Source organism: Micrasema longulum, unplaced genomic scaffold, assembly GCF_059751315.1.
Source record: "Micrasema longulum isolate JH-2025_06_02 unplaced genomic scaffold, ASM5975131v1 h1tg000611l, whole genome shotgun sequence".
In the NCBI taxonomy this organism is placed as follows: Eukaryota; Metazoa; Arthropoda; class Insecta; order Trichoptera; family Brachycentridae; genus Micrasema; species Micrasema longulum.
Genome location: NW_028277807.1, coordinates 83,202 through 103,264, shown reverse-complemented (window position 1 = coordinate 103,264; position 20,063 = coordinate 83,202). Strand labels below are relative to the sequence as shown.

Below are 20,063 nucleotides of genomic sequence, written 5' to 3'. Positions count from 1 at the left end.
AAATATTTTTAACAGAGATGGATAAACGCTAAGAGCCCCCGACATTTATTTTTCCTTTCTAAAAGTAGTTTTCCATCTCTGTTGGACAAATTATTATTATTTAGGTAGGTACATACAATTATTTATTATTTTCAAAACGTGTGCAAAATCATTAAACAAATAAAGTGGTCATATGCACTGTATGAGAAGATATTTATGTATATCGTAAAGAAAATAAAAGTTTTTACATTCACAAATAAATATATTTTAGAAGTTAGAAAATCTTAAAATATATATATATACAAATATTTCAATAAATTATTTAATTATATTTGACCTTTTTATCACTGGATTTCACAAGTAAAATTTTAATGAAAATTGTTTTCAGTCATCGAATCTGAAAAAAAAGAACCCCTGTATAATTATTTTTTATAACAATAATGTAAAAATACAAATATTTGCTTAGTCAAGTCTTTTTGTTTTAAATTGTATTTGTTTCTGTTTGTTTTAAAATAAGCATATCTTTACTAGCCATTTATTAGCCTTCTAGGCATGAATAATTATCTAAAAAAATAATATATAAAAGAAGTATCCTACTCGTAAATACAAAAGTTCAAAATTAAAATTTGTTGCAGCAGAGAGAGAAACATTTTTGAGAGGTTATATAGAAGTCTAAGCATTTACAGGGCTTATGCCCTGTCATTGCCTGTTTTAAGTGGCCACTTTACACAATGTGTAACATTCACAATTTTGCCAATGTTTGTTTGCAATGTTTACATCAATTCTTCCATCTGTTAAACTTTGTGATTTTTTTTAATATGTAGGTTAATTTTCCAAAATTACAAGTACATTTTTAAACAAACATCAACAATAAAATAAAAACATGTGTATAGCTGTTAAAAAGCATCAATTTCAAAATAATTATTGTAAAGTATGTGCGCAAACCATTCCATTTACATTTATTATTGAAATTTACTAATTGTCATTTCAACAGAAATGGACAGTCATTTTGAGAAGAAAATACAGAAGTCTAAAATGTTTGTCAAAAAATGTTATCAAACACAGCATGGCGTCGTTGTGCCAGCATATCTGTTAAGTGACATTTAAAAAATTAATATATTAATATAAATAACATTTTTTTTTTATTGATAACAAAAAGGAAAAATACTTAACTTTATTTTTGATTTTAAAAAGTTTATTTTGTTGAAATACAATTGTGTAATCTTAATGAGAAACTAAAAATACCTTTAAAAAATGAAAAATCAATAACAGATATTGCCGCTGCAACAACAATGAATCCAATTTTATTTTTATAAAGTAAAAGTTTCACAATGAACACATCGATAAAAAGAATTTTCATGATACAATATAAAATCAGAGTATGCTTACCAGTTTATTAGTGCTAAGAATTAAAAAATACAGTCCTATTTTTTACTCGGGTGATCACACTGGCATTCACTGTCCTGTAAAATGAAAAAATATTTTTTTTATTTATTTATTCATAAAAAAGATAAATATTACGTAAAAAAATATATTAACGTATCCCTAACTCTATGAGGCCAAGAGCTCGGTGTTGAGCTGGGATACAACATAATGGAAAGTGGAAGCATGCATATTATAAAGAATACTAGAAGTTCAAATTATTACGTAAACATAAATTTTAATGAACGTCCGGACAACACATAAATCTATGCAGTGGCTCGCAGCAGTCTCCTGCAATGGTCTCTTTTCTTAGTCAAAATCCAAATTTGTACACTTCTCCTGAAAATGGCTTTCGTTTCGAAGAACTTAATATGTTTATCCTGGATATTAAACACTCTTGGGGCCACAAAAGAGAAATTTCTCTGAGAGAAATTCGTACGTGTTTTTGGTATTAAATAATTAATTTTTAAAAAATATACTTAAATAATTCAAATGACAGGAAAACCTCGAACGAGTATTCTGCTATGATCGTGAACAATTATCTCCTATAATATACAAAAAATAAGTGCAATAAAAAATAAATATAGCAACAAAATATGGACATATTTAATTTTATGTATGAGAGTAAATAAAAACAATTTATGGCTGCTTTGTATTTGTCATTCTGTTTCTGATGTTCATATTTCTTCTCATTACTGCATGTTAGTGTCTTTATTCTATTTTTCTCACTCTTTAGCTGGCAGTATTTGAAATAAAGTCCGTCTCCGAGTGGATAAAGAATACAGTTCTGTTTGTGAAATAGAACCAGAACCCTGTACGAGTGATTTTGACCTGATGGCCACTCTCAGGTAAAAATACTGAAAAAAGAAATCAAATGATGATAAGTCCACATCGTAGAGTAAAGGTTGGCGCATTTGCCTACCATGCTTCAGGCCTCAGATTTGATTTCTGGTCAGATGAACGTGAAATACGTATCTGTCAAAGGAGGTTGTACACTGCAATATTTCACTGTCCCTGGACTGACATCCGAGGCGTAAGACTGATCACTTTACTTTCGTGTAACAGATTATCAAAATACGCCAGATCTAGTATACTAATAAAGTGCTCTATGCACCATCGAGTGCGGATAGGGGCATAATGATAATGATATGATGAAATAGAGTAAGCAGTATGTTTTTTTAATATCTTAAATGACAAGCGACAATAAATGACACAATATAATTGACTATGGGAGTTTTGTAAATATGGTCGTCCCGCCACCAATATTCGTTGAGGAAATAATTGTTATGGAGATTGATAAAACAATGTATCTTTTGATGATAGATTTTTTAGCATATTTTTGTATTGAATTTTTTTATAAAAAAAAAAGAAACATCATACTTTGAAAAAATATTAAAGTATACTTTGTTGAAACAAAATTTGTACCTAATCTAAATTAGAAATTAAAAACAAATTTAAAAAAGAAAAAATCACTTAACAGGTATTGCCGGTGCAACTACGATAATATACAATATGTAAATTTAAATAAAGAAATAAAAGTTAACCAAGCTTTTTTAGTTTTATCATCATGGTTTCAACTGCATTCGATGGTGCATAGGGCAGCGAGTTGTAACTCTAATTACGGGGCATATTAATTGATAATTTAAATTACGCATGAAGGCAAGATTATCAGTCTAACACTTCTAAAATTAATTTAACGTACTTGCAAAAATTTTTTTTTCTTTTTTTTATTAATGAATATAGTTACATTTAATGATACACGTTTTTTTTTCTATTACAATCTACTTATATATTTTGTTCATATTAAAACAGTAACTTTCCAAAAAAGAGACTAGCTCATGAGCTTGGAGAGTGACTTATACTGTTATAGTTATTTAGTAATTTGAAGTTATATATGTAATTTATAAAATGCATGAGAGTAAAAAGAAAAATTTATACTGAATAAATAGTCTAAAACAGATAATAATACAGTAATACTAATTAAAATAGGAATGCTGTTTTTACTCGGGTTCAAAAAATTTACTTTGAATATATTTAGTGATATAATAGTTTAAATAGGTTTTAGTTCATTAGGGAGATAATAACAATTTTTATACCTTTGGAAACAAAACTATTTTGACCATGACTTGTGTGGAATTTAGAAATTTTGATATTATTTTGGTATCTGATTATCATACATATTATCAGATATTTTACCGAGTTTTTCTACTGACATTTCTTGGTGGAACTGCATTTTAATTATAATAATAAAAATACTTTGGTTTTATTCCACTTTTATTTATAATTTTTTTACCAGTGACCGGGTTTCGTCGTGACTGACATCGCCAGACTGGTGGGAGACTAAACAAATTTCTAAGTTTTGTTCAAACAAAACTTATGTTCTTATAATTGTTATTACCTTTTACTTAAATGATTTTAATTTAAATTCTTTTAATTACATAATTATATAAAATCATGATTTACAACCCCTGCTTGCACTTGTATATAACATAGAAATTTGTTTAGTCTCCCACCAGTCTGACGATGTTGGTCACGACGAAACCCGGTCACTGGTAAAAAATTTATAAAAAATTATAAATATAGGTGGAATAAAACTTTAAAGTATTTTTATTATTTTCAGATATTTTACCTTTGAACAAAGAAGTTTAGTACAAGTATCCAACTCTTTAGATATGGCATCCAGTGTTGACTGCGCCTTAGATTCAATCGATGTCGGTTGACTAAAATATAAATAATGAATAATACCAAAGTAATAACTATAAATTCAACATTAAAAAGAATAAGTCAAATATGAACATACCATTCCGTAGGTAAAGATGAGCCTGGCAGAGAAACATTATGAATACTTTGCATGGTGTCTTTGTCTTAAAAAAAAAAAACAACAGATATGAAATAAAACTATGTAAAAGCTAAGATAAAAAATGATTTTATATGTTTGATGTTTATTTTTATAAAAAAAAAATAATAAAATAAAATACATGATACCCCCCCCAACTGGAAAATATTGTTATATTGTTAAAAATATCACAAAACAAAAAATTATCTATGGTTCAATTTTTATCCTTCTCCGGGCTGATAAAGAATAAAGTTTTGTTTGAAAAAGATTCAGAACCATGGACTTGATGACTACTCTCAGGCAAAAATTCTGGAATAGGTAACTGATTCAAGATAGGTCTGCTTCATAGTGTCGTGGTTGGCGCGTTCTTCTACCAAGCTTGAGGTCTCAAGTTGGATTCCTGGAAAGGCGGACATGAAATACTGATTGGTTGACTGACATGGTTTTACTGACATGGTTCTTCTTAGCAATATTACCCTGTACCCGAACTGGCACATGAAGCGAAAGACTGGTTGATTACTTTACCTTTTATGTATAGGGGAGTGATAATGATGACAGGTCTAGGTATTTTATTGACATAATGTCATTACTGTCATTATGAAATGAATTATTTCATAATTGTATGGCAATATTCACCAGTCTGAAGATGCTTGCTAGATAGAGGATGAAAGTGCTAATAGGTCAAAAAAATATTGAAAGAGTACTGAGTGTATTGATTTACAACTCGGAAGAAAATAAAAGTAATTAGGTACTTAACTACAGTGAATTTTTTTTTTTAAGAAATCTACAGTCTAATATGTAATATAATTACAAATACATATTATTATGTTTAAAAATCTAGTAAATTGGACAATTACTGATTTCCCTTAGTTTTGTATTTAGACTTAGAATGGTGTGAAAAAAACAGGTGGTAATAAATAAAAACTTATATATTTATTGACAGTGTGCTTATTTTGTAGGACTCCATGTTATTATTTTTACGGGTGTTAGTAAGGGTGCGTTAGTGAGGGTGAGTGTTAGGGTGGGTGTATGTGTGTGTTATCATTGTCAATAAATAATATACCAACTTAATAAATATTCAACATACTTCTTGGAATTTCTCCATCACTCAGATCCTCGTTGGATATTTTATAAGAGGAATCGAGAGATTTACTAGAATCTGAAGTAAGAGTGTTATCATTTGACACATCATATGTGGCATCGTCAATGGATTTTGAGCTTTCCACTTCGACATTCTCAACAGTTTTCTCTAAATGAGCACTCAATTCAGCTTCTGTAGAATGAAAAAGAGCATCAAATAATAAGCACAGAATATATTACTGGTAAAAAAAAACAAATATCAATCATGAAGGTTTATCTGATTAAAAAACCTGAGGTATTTAAAGGGAGTTCTAAAGTGACCCATATAATTTGACATAAAATAAATTGTAACCATGAGAACTACTTAGTTACATAATGGTTTCCACATGTTTCATAACAGGGGTTGTAGGAGAGCATGGGTAACAGTGGATCACGGGTTACAGTGGATTTTTTGCAATAGATTTGTGTATATTGCACGCACACATACACATTTTTATTTAGTTGACACTTTTTCATACCCACTTCTACCACACTAATTATCTTCATATCAGGGTTAGAGGAAATGCTGCTACACTTTGGTTAATATGTTAGGACAAAACTATTTTTTAAGTGAATTTAAAAAAATATAAAATAAATACGGATGGGAAATTTGAAAGCTTCAATTTTTTCATTCATTGGTCAATGTTTAATATAAAAGAACACCATTTAAGTTTGTTAGGAGAGGAGCTTACTATTTTTTTTGTATTTATGAAAACTGTCCTTGGGGTACAGTGAATCATATCATCTTGGGTCACTGTGGATTGCTTTTTTTTAAGCAGGTCCAAGAAAAGAGGGAAGAGCATCAAGACAAAAGGGTAAGTCTATTATTGCAACCGTATACATTAAATAAACTCCAAATTGTGATTTTTTATCTTCAAAGCCTAGTAGAATTGAGAATTTACATAAAGTACAAATAACAAATAGTTCATCATTTGAATTAACACTTTGCATTTTATATTAAAAGTATAATTCACCGTATTCCAGTCAGATCCGCTGTAACCTAAACATTGATCCATTGTGGCCCACTTCTGGGTCACAGTGGGTCGATTACCAATTAAAAAAAACAGTATCTAATTAAAAAACCTATAAAATAGTAAATCAAAACCATTATGTACTTTGAAGACATTGTACCCCATGCTCACCTGTTCAATTTATGTGTGTGTAATCGGAAGGCATTATTATCATTTTTAATTAGAATTATATGAATCAAATAAATTAATTGAAATCATTAAAATAATGTAATATGGATAGTTAGAGACTAACCTATGTTATGAATTGGTTGAGAAGAATTTACAAAAGCGTCAGAAGTTTTAGATCCCTTTTGTTTGATCAAATTCTTCTCTTTATTTATTTCAAATGAATCTTTTACAATGCCATTTTGTTTTTTGTCTTTCATTTTACCACTTAGTTTTATCTGTCCCACGTCCTTAATACTTTGTCTACTTTTTTCCTTTACTTGTACTTCTTGTAATGTGCCGTTTATACTTTGTCTGCTTACTTTTACTCGACTGACATCATTTACATCTTGTCTACTAATTTCTTTTATCTGACTCACATCACTTTTACTGCGTCTACTATTTGAATGTTCTTTCGCCTGGGCTAAATAATTGATACTTTTACTAATATTTTCTTTCACTTGGGCGGCATCATTTATATTTTTTTCTTTCACCTGACTCGTTTGCGATATATCATTTAAATTCTGAATACTTTTTTCAATTAGGTGACCTTCATCATGATCTACTTGTGAACTTATTGGTGGTCCAAGATTCTTAATGTTCTCATTTATCAAATCATCAGCTATAGAACCAATTGTATTAAATATTTTTGACGTAATATTGTCATACGAACTTTGTTTGATAGGTTTCTCATAACTTTGGTATCCAAGATCTCCAATAGAAATAAATATTAAATCTTCAACTATGTTAATAACTAAAGGTAAGATATTACACTGAATACTTTCATACGCACTTTGTTTAATATGTAACAAAGAACTTCTTTTTGATGGTGAAATACTGAAATTAAGAAAATAGTGTTATAGAAAAGCTAAAATATTTCCATGTTGTAAAACATTATTGTCCTTCATTTAACACATTATTATTTAAAGCTATGGAAGAAATCGATTCTAAATAACAATATCAAAGACAATAGAAAGCAACTTACTGCTTTGATGTTTCAGAAGCATGAGTAGCTTCGACTTCTTTTTTATTTAGGGCTTGGTGAGGAGATAAATTCTAAAAATAAAATGAAAAAAAAAAAAATATAGATAATTAAAAAGTAACAAAATAAGACCGGGTTATGTTTGGGTTGGTTAACCATGAAAATAAAATGTTATGATATTTAACTTTTATTTTTAAAATGCATAAAAAAAAAATTTTTTTTTTTAACAATAAAATTGTGGAATAATTGGAATTAAAAAGTGTTCCTTATATCAAGTTTATCTTGTTTATCACATACATGTAAGATACTATGCATAAATAATCAACTGAAATGTTATCATATAGCAGTGATGGCGAACCTTTTTGAGAAGTGTGTAAATTTTGTTGGTTATTTTTATTAGTACTAGTTCGTGGGTGACTGAGTCAGTGGCATGACTTGGAAGGGGGAGGGAGGATGGTTAAGGTAGGTACCTTTTTGGTCTTGATGGAATATAACAATTGTCAAAGTGAGGTTAGGGTTCGTTACGATAAATATTCATAACAATATGTAGATGAGAAATTTTAATAATAAAAAATTAATGTTGAATTATTAAACACTTAGAGACGTGTACAACAAGGCTGCCATTCAGTTGTGTACTAATATATCCCCGAGACAGTACATCTCCCCGTTCTACGATGCAACGAATACGTATGTGCATCAAGTTTATGAGTAATTGTCATGAGTCATATACACTTCGCGACAAAAGGACAAAACAAAATGTTTTACGACCATGTACATACACAGATGCAATGATATGATAAAAAATCAGCTAGCTAATGTCCACATGGAAATATGTATTTATAAACTCGACATTAGATTTACATACTTATTTTTTATTGTTTGTTCTCATTTATGATATAAAAAGTAATTTTATAAAAATCAACGGGTGGGTCAGTGTCTGACCTGCGGGTCATAGGTTCGCCATCACTGTCATATAGTATACCTTAGTACTCGATACTCTCATGGATTTAATTTTAATTGCATCCAGTTCATTTTGCATCTCAGACATTTTTAGTAATAATTGATGATTATTTTTTTTCTGCATCTGAAATGATAATTTTATATTTTTACTTGATTTGAAGAAAAAAACCATTTTTATTACAAGATATTTTTTTAAATTTCATATTGATAAAAACAAAATGAATCTTATGATTTTTATAGATATGGTGATTATATCAAAATGCTTAGTATTTAAAATAATGAGTAAAACATGAAACAATCTTATGTTACTTCTAGCTCAAATTTTTCTCCCTGAAGTTCTTGACGAAGGGCAGTCACACTTTCTGAATCAACATGTTTGTCTTTTGGGTTATTTTCATTTTCTCTTTCTTTTGAATGTCTTTTCTCCTAAAATCAAAAGATAATCAACAAATCAAAAATAATTTTAATTTTTTTTTTACGCATCAGAGGTATTGTTTAAAGTTTTCTATTTTTATGAGAAATGAGTTACAGAAATATTGTATACGGCACTCTAGTCTCAAAGATTGCAGATCTTGATTTAGTTTAAAAAATCTCATATGACAGAAAAAATACTTACGTTTAAAGTTCTCAGAAGTTCTTCCACTTCATTGACAACACGTTGATTTAATTTAGCCGACTTTAACTGTTGTTGTAAATCCAAAACTAACATACGCTCTTGTGCAAGCTGCTGACTTATGTCATCTAAAGAAACAAGTGAGATGGATTAATTAACGCACATAAATATTCAGTACTTGAATATTTACAACATATTGAAATATTTTCAACAATGTGAGAAATTAATTTAAAAAAGATGCATGGTGGGACAATTATTATTTAATGATTTAGACATTTAAAATCCCTACATTTCTTTTTACTTAAGACATCACGTTTTCCTTCTAATTTGTATTTTTTTTCTACTATGGTCCAACAGGCATTTATGATTGGGGAGCTAATTTGTAAATCACAATGTAGTAAATTATCGAGTAATTTAATTATTTCTTCATACATTTTTGTTAAGTTTTGCCATTGAATGTTCACTTAAGTATTTTACCTACAAAAAGATTTGTGGTACAATTTCTGGTAGCATTATAATACTTCCTAATTATTACTCTTATAAAAATTTATTATTATTTATTGCCTATACGGGTTTATAGACTAAAAAATAAATAGTATCATTATGTGAAAGCAACTGTTACCTGAATGGGGCGGAGCGGGGCTATTTACTCATAGTAAACCCGCAACTAAATCTAAACAAATTACAAATATGAATTAGAATTAGAATAAAAAACAAGATAATTACCATATACTGTCTTTTTCAAAACACTTTCCATGCTAGTTTGAATTTCAAAATCCCTAACAGATGGTTGTGTTTTGTTGGATTCTGTGGATTTTCCGTTATAAGAACTATCGGGGGCATCATCTTTTTTGAAAGACGTACACTGTGGTTTTATGTCGTTTTTGTTATTATTAATTATAGTTTCTTCATTCGCATTATTAGAATTGTTCAATGAATTGGCATCCTCTTGTATTGTGTTTAAATCCTGAAAATAGATATATACCCATACTATTGCTAGAACTTTTTCCTCATGACCTACAATTAGATTATATGCAATAACTTGATATTCGTATGATCATAATAATTACACAGATTACATATTGTTATTATTGGAAATCACACAGTTTTATTTTAAAACGGCAATACTTATATGTATTTATATTTTTTAATGTTTTAATTTGTTATTAGAAGAAATCAATTAAAAATAATATTTGCCTAGTAGAAAAATAGTGCCATTTAAAATGTATAACTTGAAATATTGATTCATACTGAGGAGACTGCAGCAAGACATTGCATAACTATATTTATTATTAATCATAATATGGTGCGGTGTGTCGTCCAGATGGTGATATAAAATTAATGTTGCTTGTAAATGACATAATAAACAGAAAGGCATTTAACGAATGGGAAGAATAGAAATAAAAGAAGAAAAATGTAAGTAATTTAATTAAGACCACTTTAAAAAAAATCGAGTATCTAAGACTTTTATGACCAAAACCCATATATCCTTTTAGGATACCCACATAGAAAATACAAGGACATATGACATTATTGAAATGTTTTCTAGGAAGCAGTGGATATAAAAATTACAGAATCAAAAGGAGATGAAGAGACGAAGAAATGCATATTTCTTTGGTTCTCTGGACTGGCATTCCAGGTGCTTATATGAAAACTCGCTGAAATATTTGTTTTAGTAAAAAATTTAAGAAAATAATAATGAATAGAAAGAATGTAGGTTAAGTAAATCGACAATAGTAAATTGATTACTTACATTATCATTTGGGGCAGTTGAAGATTTCCTGTAAACGGCAAATAAAATACATTGTAAAAAAAATAAAAATTTGAAGTTTGTAAAAAATAGGTTTTCTGCATTTATATTTATTAATCAATAAATCCCAAATCAAACTTACCGCTTATTTTCACTAGGTTCATATACTGATTTGTCAATACTAATCACATTAAACTGAAATTTTCCACTTTTGTTATAAGGTTCCAAACCATCGGAATTTTTAGATATACTCCCTTTCACTGAAGACAACATACATTTCTGAGCACATATTTGTCGTTTCAAAATGTTCATGTTTTCATTGAGGGATTTATTGATGTTTTGCAAATGCTCAATTCTACAAGAAAACTCAAGGCATAAATACAATCCATAACAGAAAAAATTGAGAATTTTATGCTAGATTTTGCAAATTAACTATTCTTTTGAATATTTCTGATTAAATCTTAACTAATTCCATTTACCCTTTTTACATCTGTTGCTTTCACTGAAACCTGCATCGAAAGAAACAAATTTACACAGAGAATAGTCTCAAAAGAAGAATAGCCCCAAAAGGAGACCCAAGTCTCACATAAAACCATCTCATTTTACAATAAAAGGTGTGTATTTTTATCCAAATTTATATTCAGTAGTGTAGGACCACCCACCTTAGACATAATAATTATGATATCCAAATACCTACATGGAACCCAGTTAATATAATACAACATAATCAATTGTTTTTAAAAATAAAGGACCCCCGATTCTCAAAAGACATAGAAACAATATATGTTGCTTACTGCAATGCTTGCTCCTGAAGTATTTTCTCTAAAGGTTTATAGTACTCAGACTTAGTTGAATCTTTTTTTTGTTGTTGTGTCAGTCTTAATAACTTTGTACCCAATAACTTTAATTTTTCATCCTTGCTGTTTATTTGTCTTTTCAAAATAATATTTTTCTCATCAATGTTACAAAAGCGATCTTCCAACTCTTTGCGACTTAGTTTCGATAGGACAAAGTTCTGTAATAGCTCTGTTAACAAAGAATTATGATAAATTAGTAAGTTATTTATGTGTAAAAGAGTAGGTACATCGATCACATGGAAATGGCCTGATGGTTTGTTTATTTAAAATTAATAACAATACAACAATAATAATATATTGATAATGAATGAGATTTTAAAACTCACAAGAAATGTAAAATAAAACTGCAATACTATGGTTATTTATAAGTAGTGAATTATTAACAATGTACTAGAACATGTCTGATTTCATAGTCTGTGGACTGGCACTTGAAGCGTTAGACTGGTCATCTTGCCTTCAGATAATAAACAATACTTCTATTAGGTCTGGAATGATGATGATGATGATGTGGAATTACATATTATTACCATTCATTTTAATAGAATAATAAAACACTTAGTTTACAGAACTGAATTATCAAATTATATCGATTGGCTTAGTTAAAATAAGTTATTCTAAAATATAAACAAGACAAAACAAAACAAACATGAAAAAATAATCAAATGGTGTAAACCAATCATTACTGCATTCTTTGGTATGTTAGTCACGTAATCAGCGAGGAACATTCACAATATAATTATAAAAAGGGTAATTTATTAAGTTGCATTAAAAAATACACTATTACCTCTTTCATTTCTGCCGCCTCCATGAGATTGACATAAATTGTACCCTTGTCCTTGCCTCTGTAAAGGTTCTGAATATCTGTTTACCACATTTGACATAGTGTTGAAAATGAAAAACGATGGACTCTAAGAAAAAGTAAAAATTTCACATGTTTAACGTAAAATTTGGCACCATTTTATACGCCTTATAGACTAAAAAATAATTGGGCAGTTTTTATTGCGCCATATTTAATTTTGTATAATATTATAAAATATAATATCCGATTACTTAATAAAGTTCAAATAATAATATAGAATATGTTTATTTCCATGTTGTCATGGTAACCACATGGCAATAGACAAAATAAAATGGTATTTAGTGATAAGGAAATAAATTAATAATCGACATTTGCAGTAACGTAATATTATAATTTATTCGATTACGTCCGTAGTAATTTCAGATTTATAATATTATTATGTATTTTTAAAATACATGGATTTTGCTTCATATTATTCTTTTCTTTTTTTCAGTCACGTTTTTAGAACTGGGCTCTTTTTTTTTATTTCGTAGCAATTTTTGCAAAAATAAATATTTTGACATTATTTGGCATCTATTTCATTAAAGAATTATTTATATGAAATAGTTTATATAAGGTGCAAGGCACAGCGTTCACCTTATGGATGTGAGTATATTATTTAATAATCAAAAGAGAGATGAAATAATCAAACAATGAATTGTGAGTTGTAGTCCCTTAATAATGTCATGGACTAACGGATTAGAGGCCGAAGATTATTTGAACTCCACTCTACCACAACTCGATTTCAATTTTGTTGGACTGAGTTATTTATTCCTATTTGAAAACGGCCCTAAATATTTGGGTATATAATAAATAAAATTTAAAAAAAATAATCAAACGTTGTCTTAGTAAATGAACGATTTGAATATTTTATTACATTTAAATTTGTCAATGGAGATTATGTAAGCTGTCAACTTTCAACCGACATTATCGTATTAACTTTAGTGAAAGGCCTCAATAAAAAATGATAATCAATCATCCATTATTGCGGATCGATGTACGCATTTTACTAGGGGTGAAGTTCCAGTAATTTTTTATTTGTCTATTGGCATTTAAATATACTATATACGTGTCTATAAATATGAAAATATAAATACAAGGTGTTAATTAAACCCCGTCACATCCAAAACCACGATGATCAGTATGAGCAAGACATATTAGCACATTAAAATATTTTTTTAGAACGAACAAAAATTTAAAAAATAAAATATCAAAAAAAGCAAATGGTTGTTTACTTCTGCAGGGGTGAAGCGGGAGGGGGAAGGGGAGAGTCTGATACTGTGCCGCGCTCTCCTCACTTTTCCCCTGCAGAAGTAAGCAACCATTTGTTTTTTTAAATATTTTATTTAAAAAAAAATCTTTGTTTTAAATATTTTTTTAAATATGCTAATATGTTTTTTTGCCCATACTGATGATCGTGGTTTCGGATGTGACAGGGTTTAATGAACACCCTGTATGTGCACATAATGATATTAGTGTATAGTAGGTATTTATGTTTTCTCTCTTAACATGAATAAATTCATACATAAATTTAAACATGTTTTGGAAAATTGTTAGTTTTTTTCTTTCTTATGAACACATTTGGTGTGAAATTAGCGCAATTTCCCTCTCTCTGTACAACTACCGGGAAAGAAGTCTTGCCAGGTGGACAAACTTGATGACAGATGCGACTGGCGCCTCTTTTCATGCTTCCAGAAGCATTGAAAATAGAAGCGGATGGAGGTGGATCGTAACGATGTGCTTCCCTCACGCCAATGTGCTCACGACCGCTCTGCCAAGAGCAAACGATTAAGAAGAGATTACTTCATTCGAATCTTTATTCGGACAAAACATTCGAGTTAATATAATGTAATATTTATAATAATTAAATGCATTCAATTAATTTCATCGCGATGACATCCCTAAGTCATTTACATGTAATCATAGTCTATGGCCTTTGTCACCTATCCAGCTGTATAATCTCTGCATAATCTGCTATGATCTTTGGTCTATGCATATGTAATCTGTGGTCTATGCTGTCAACTGTCAAACGTGCATTATATAGCCATCGGCATTTCGCAATTTTGCAATTGGGTAAACGACGGTTTTTCAGTTTTATTAAACCGTTGATAAGTGATAAGCTAGTAATAACAGCTAATTTTTTCACCGTCTATAGCTGTAGCTATTTTTGCTTTTGTTGCTGATCATTGTTTAAAGATTTCACAAATATAATTTCAAATACCAGAGATATGGCCGATGATGATCAAGTTATTTTACCCAAAGAAGCTGGGAAATTCATAATGAAATCTGCCAAACTTGTGGAAATAAACGAAGGGGGAGTTATACAACTGTCTACAGAGGTATGGATGTAACCTAATAAATTGCATTACTCGACTTTTAAAAATAAATTGTAATTAATTTATACTTACCCGCTTATACATTAATTTATTTAGTAGTGGATTCTATATACCCGGTAAAATGTACTCTGTTCGTTTCAGATATTAAATAATTTGAAAAATGGTAACATTACCATCGAGGGATATGGTGATGATGGCATTCACCCAACTCCCGATGATGAAAATGCAGTTGACTGGATGTTTGTTATTGATACATTGAATTTTTGTTTCTGGACTCCAGGAGACTCTGCAAAATGGAAGGTAGAAGGTGAAACCGGATACATGGCTCTGTGTGCTGCCCTTCGTCGAGCAATCAAGGTAAATTTGAAGAAATAGTGTTGGAGGATAAAAATTTGAATAATTCTGCATGAAACGATTCACGAAAATTCAAATAACTGAACTGATATCTCGCTAGCCCAAAGCAATAGCGAGAAATACCCGAAATTTCTGTTTTTGGGATACAGTGGTTTTTTAAATAATAAAATATTGAAGTTAGATAGTTAACCTATGTGAAAATATACATTTCATAATCCACTTCAAATAATTTCATTCATTAAGAGGCTTTGGACACCTCAAAGTTCGATTATCTCAGAATATGATCTTCATAGATATCTCACTATTGCTTTGGGCTTGCGATGTGTAAAGATGGAGTGAAGTTACTATGGCAATTTATTGTTTCTTCCTATCATTTAGAAGGGACACTGTCAGGCTTACTTGCACTGTGAAATGGCAAGAATTTTTGTTGAATCATGTCAATGATTTATATTATTTAAATCACTAAGTGGATACTAAATGCTTCAGATTAGTAGTATTAATTAAACAATGTGATCATTGTAATAGTGAATATAATTATACCTTTTAATCCTACAAGGCCAATTATCAGCTTCAACTAGTGCGTAGAATATTTTTTCTAACTGAGAAATTTAGGATGATGTTTTGTTAACATAGAAATATAATGAAATATTTCTCAAAACTCAATAGGTCAAAACAAAAAAAAAAAACTACCTACTGTTTTTAATAAAAATAAAAGTAAAATTGAAATATTAGCATTCTTATGATTTACCCAAATATTTCTATTCTGGGGTCATTTTCAACGAGTTGCGAATAACTCACTATTAAAAAATGGAAATCAAGTTGGGGTAGAGTGAGGTTTATACTTTGGACCCCTGCTCCATGAGTCCGCAACACTAATAATGGGACCTATTCAAAATATTTCAATTATGTTAATAAAATATTTGGGATTTGTACCATATTCTATATAAAATACTCCAGGATCTTAGTTTAATACAGGTCAGAGGTTCCATAGAGTTAAAGCATAGTCACTTTGGAAAAGTGGGATGGTTATTATTTTTTTAAAAATCTCTATACATTTTTTAGGATGGAGTAGATATCACAAATCCTAGAATGTACTCCACAATATCAGAAGAAAAATTGGCTCATATTTTCCGATCGGATGATAAAACTACTACAGTGCCACTTTTGTCCACAAGAGTCGCTTGCCTGCATGAAGTAGGGGATATTCTAATTAACAAGTTCGGAGGTTCTTTCAAAAATTGCATAACAGACGCCAACAAGTCTGCTTTAAAGCTTATGAAGATGGTTGTAGCAAATTTTCCCTGTTATCGCGATGAAGCGTACTATGACAATTCTCGAGTCGGAATATATAAGAGAGCGCAGATACTGGTCGCCGATTTGTGGTCTCGGTATGCAGGGAAGAGTTGGGGAGACTTTACAGATATTGAGAACTTGACCATGTTTGCTGATTACCGAGTTCCTCAAGTTTTAGTACACTTTGGTGCGATGGAATACTCCGCGGAATTAATGGAACTGCTGAAAAAAGGTTTTTATAATTCTTACCTCTTCTCTTTCAAAAACATTATCACTATCTTAAAGGCAGTGGTGAAAATCTTTGATATTTAATCAGCTCATTTGTTGATATTTTATCATTTAAAAGCTTATCTTAGCCTATGGACTTGAAAGATAAGATGTTATTTTTAAATAAATAAGGTGTGCTAATGTAATCATCTTAACCTACATAATAATATTTTTAGATTTTCTTTACAAGTATTATTTCAGTATAACTATATAGCATATTATTCATTATGTTAATATTTTTTATATAATAAAATTATAGTACATATATTATGTGATTCCTAAAATAGTAACAAAATGCACATTTAAAAAAAAACTTAAGATTCTTGATGATTCTTTTTAATGTTTTGTTTATTTTGAGAGAACAAAAAAATACAACAGTATAAATCCTTTGTAAAGCTTAAAAACCAGACTTTATTTTTACACTTTTGAATGTTTTTACGTATAAAAACGTTTTAAAGTTCCGAAAATAATTTATTCTTGGTAATAATTACTTTGTTATTTTCTGTTCTAGATATAATTCTAGAAAGTGGAGCTAGAGAAGAAGTCGAAATAAGAGGCGCTTCTATTGAAGTCATTGAGCTTGTTAACATCACAGTGAAAAAAATGATAACCTTTGAAAAAGATACAAATCTCAAACCAAGTGACATCAACCCTGTTTTAATTGATTACTATCTGTGGGTATACCGAAGGAAACACGCTGCTGAGTTAGAATACATTCCTTATCATAAAGTACTTGGGAAATATTATTAAAATAGTATCTAAACAAATTACTCAAAATAAGTTTTGATGATTTTTAAATATTCCAGAGTGAAAAAACTTGGAAAAAGTCTTTTAGTTTTCAATTTTAGCTAAGGTGTCATTACTAAGGATTGTGGTAATTGACGGCTCCAACTCTGTAAACTATATATGTTTAGCATGTGAAATAAAAAAACAGTTTGTCCACAATTACAACAAGGGCATACCATCTCTGTATAGTTTCGCAGTGTAGGTCAGCATTTGGAGCTGGCATCAGTAAATGATACTTTCATTGCTTTGTAAAATTTTAACAAAAAAAACAGTTTAAAAACGACTTTATTATTTTTTGTAACATTTTATTAATAAAATATTAAAATAACAACACTTTACAGTTCTCCTTATTTTACACTTTACTTTTACATATCCTTATGTCATATAAATTATTGTAAAATCCAATATTTAATGATTATGAATAATTCATATTGAGTAATGATTAAACTCTATAAATGTACATAGCTACACTTAAATAAGGAAATGTTAAATGCCTATGCATATGTATTTCTGAATATTTGGTAATGTTTAATGGAGTATTGATAACATAACTTAATTGTACTCATTTTGCCTAGAAAATCACTTAATTCATTAAAATTGCTTGGTATCAATTAAAATTAAAATATTATTTTCTTCTGATATAGTGCACAACTTTTGGCTTTGTAAAATATGTTATACTCACGACACTATATGATTTATTTAGACATACTAAAAGCCTTAATAATCGACTTCATTAATATTAATTTATAAATGGCACCAGATTATTCAATAGTTTTAATTTTCAACATATGTGAATTTGTTTTGGTTGTGCTTTGATAGAGGCAAGAGATAACAATCTTTGGCTCAGGATTGTAAATTTTATGAATGGATTTTTTACTCTCTGAATCTTTTTAGATCTGTTTTCCTGAGGAATTGAGTGTGTTAAGTCAGAATACATGATCAGTTCCACTTATAAATATTTGTTCAGTTGGCTCGTCCAGAAATGTTTATATACATAAAAATTGCTTTAAACACAAATTGTTCCCAATAATGGCTATTCTTATAATTAATCTACTGTTTATTTATTGCTGGTATATTTACAGTTTTTTTCAAATAATGTATGATTAATGTTTGTTTAATTGTTCGAAAAAGGCCAATTTGTTTTTCAAAGATCCCGGTTCAGGCACCGGGCTATCTGGTCGACTTGGGGATTTTCCTTCCCTCGTTGGTTCTTCAACTCCTGGTGAATTCTTGCTGCCTCCTGGGTGTATATTAGTGTGGGTTGGCATAGACAACTTAAGTTCATCTCGGAACTCCTTGGAAATACTCCGCGCTGTTAGAGAATGCATGTGCTGTGGTTGCTTCAGAGATGCCTGACTGGATGAGAGAGATTTAGTGATGATTTTGTTCCCCATTAAATCCTTGCTTATTTTTCTTTTGGGCTAAAATTATAAAACATTAATTTGCATATAAAAATTTAAAGAAATTTATTAAATATTATCTTTTCTTATACGTATTAAAATGAATTCTTCTCTTCTTCTTTTCCACATCCGCTCTTAAGTGGAGCATGTGGACATCACTAGTTATCTCCAGGAGGCCCTATCGCTAGCCAGCACTCTAGTCAATCCTCCCACGCCAATCCAGCGCCCCTTAGTTCCGCCAAATGAAGTCGAAAAATTGACATTGATGGCCTTTTCTGGACGGCGCGAGCCCGGAGATTTAAAGAAGACGTAACTTGGGTTTAGGCTCTCGCGAGGCACGGGCCGCACGTGTGCAAGCCAGGTCCACCGCCGCATCCTCAAGACGCTCGTTATAGGAGGCTGCTGCGTCCATACTCGGACTTCAATGTTAGTTATAAAATGAAAACTCAGGAGTTTGGTGTTCTAAGCTTTAGTAAGGTGCCAAGACTCGCACCCATATAGGAGTACTGGAATTATATAAGAGTTGAATAATCGGCATTTTGTTTTGACCGAGTATAGACAAGAGTTCCAGACAACACGCATCATGTTAAAAGTTACTCCAGCAATTCCTAGGCGGGTTGCGAGCTCTTTGTGCATGCTTCCATCCTCAGTTACGTGAACTTCTCAAATAATTAAAGCGGTCAACTTTTACAATAAATTACATATTTTAAAATATAGCAAGTGAACTTTTTATTTTATGTATAAATATCACAAAAAATAATATTAAAAAATAGTTGATGATATTAAACAAGATAAATGAAATGATACAAGACTATATAAGACAAATTACATACAAAAATCAAACATAAAGATGTAATGATTTTATTAAACATTATATAGGAAAACTGACTTCAGCTGATTTCATTTTCTTAATAACGATCTGTAAATAATCTGTTATTTGTTGAATTATTGTATATACGGGGTCTATGTTCAAGACACACGAGAGGAATGCAGTAGTGTGTTGTGATGCTGCCTGGTTGACTTTTGATAAAAATTGGTTTCTCGATATTCACAAATATAGTATGTTCATGAATACCGACTTGAATCACATAAAAAT

At 29.8% G+C, this 20,063-nt stretch overlaps 3 protein-coding genes across 5 annotated transcripts in view; 1 reads left to right on the top strand and 2 right to left on the bottom strand.

The window, feature by feature from the left end:
• Positions 1-288: 288 nt before the first annotated feature.
• Positions 289-12,790, bottom strand: LOC148280134 (uncharacterized). Of its 3 annotated transcripts, XM_088228860.1 has the most exons (15): positions 12,478-12,790; positions 11,631-11,862; positions 10,979-11,191; positions 10,840-10,867; positions 9,813-10,053; positions 9,090-9,214; positions 8,783-8,899; positions 8,496-8,597; positions 7,517-7,587; positions 6,620-7,368; positions 5,325-5,510; positions 4,202-4,265; positions 4,031-4,121; positions 1,369-1,442; positions 289-376 (listed from the first exon to the last, which is right to left on the bottom strand). In XM_088228860.1, exons 1-14 carry the CDS (start codon positions 12,572-12,574, stop codon positions 1,404-1,406), a joined length of 2,355 nt encoding a protein of 784 aa, XP_088084986.1. In that variant the 5' UTR covers positions 12,575-12,790; the 3' UTR covers positions 289-376; positions 1,369-1,403. The 3 variants fall into 3 exon arrangements, with proteins under 3 accessions (XP_088084986.1, XP_088084987.1, XP_088084988.1); XM_088228861.1 differs by lacking the exons at positions 289-376; positions 1,369-1,442 and adding an exon at positions 4,514-4,637 and having other exon boundaries at positions 4,061-4,121; positions 4,202-4,223; XM_088228862.1 differs by lacking the exons at positions 289-376; positions 1,369-1,442; positions 4,031-4,121; positions 4,202-4,265; positions 5,325-5,510 and adding an exon at positions 5,994-6,237.
• Positions 12,791-14,523: 1,733 nt separating this feature from the next.
• On the top strand, positions 14,524-17,900 carry LOC148280133 (queuosine 5'-phosphate N-glycosylase/hydrolase). Its single transcript, XM_088228866.1, has 4 exons — positions 14,524-14,870; positions 15,009-15,224; positions 16,284-16,746; positions 17,293-17,900. The coding sequence occupies exons 1-4, from the start codon at positions 14,760-14,762 to the stop codon at positions 17,529-17,531; spliced, it is 1,029 nt and encodes a 342-aa protein (XP_088084992.1). The 5' UTR covers positions 14,524-14,759; the 3' UTR covers positions 17,532-17,900.
• LOC148280132 (uncharacterized) overlaps positions 17,852-20,063 on the bottom strand; it is a gene marked incomplete at its 5' end in the record, with an annotated part of 81,404 nt that continues 79,192 nt past the window's right edge. The window contains one exon of the mRNA XM_088228876.1: positions 17,852-18,988. Coding sequence (XP_088085002.1) covers positions 18,671-18,988 — 318 coding nt within the window. The remainder of the gene's footprint in view (positions 18,989-20,063) is intronic.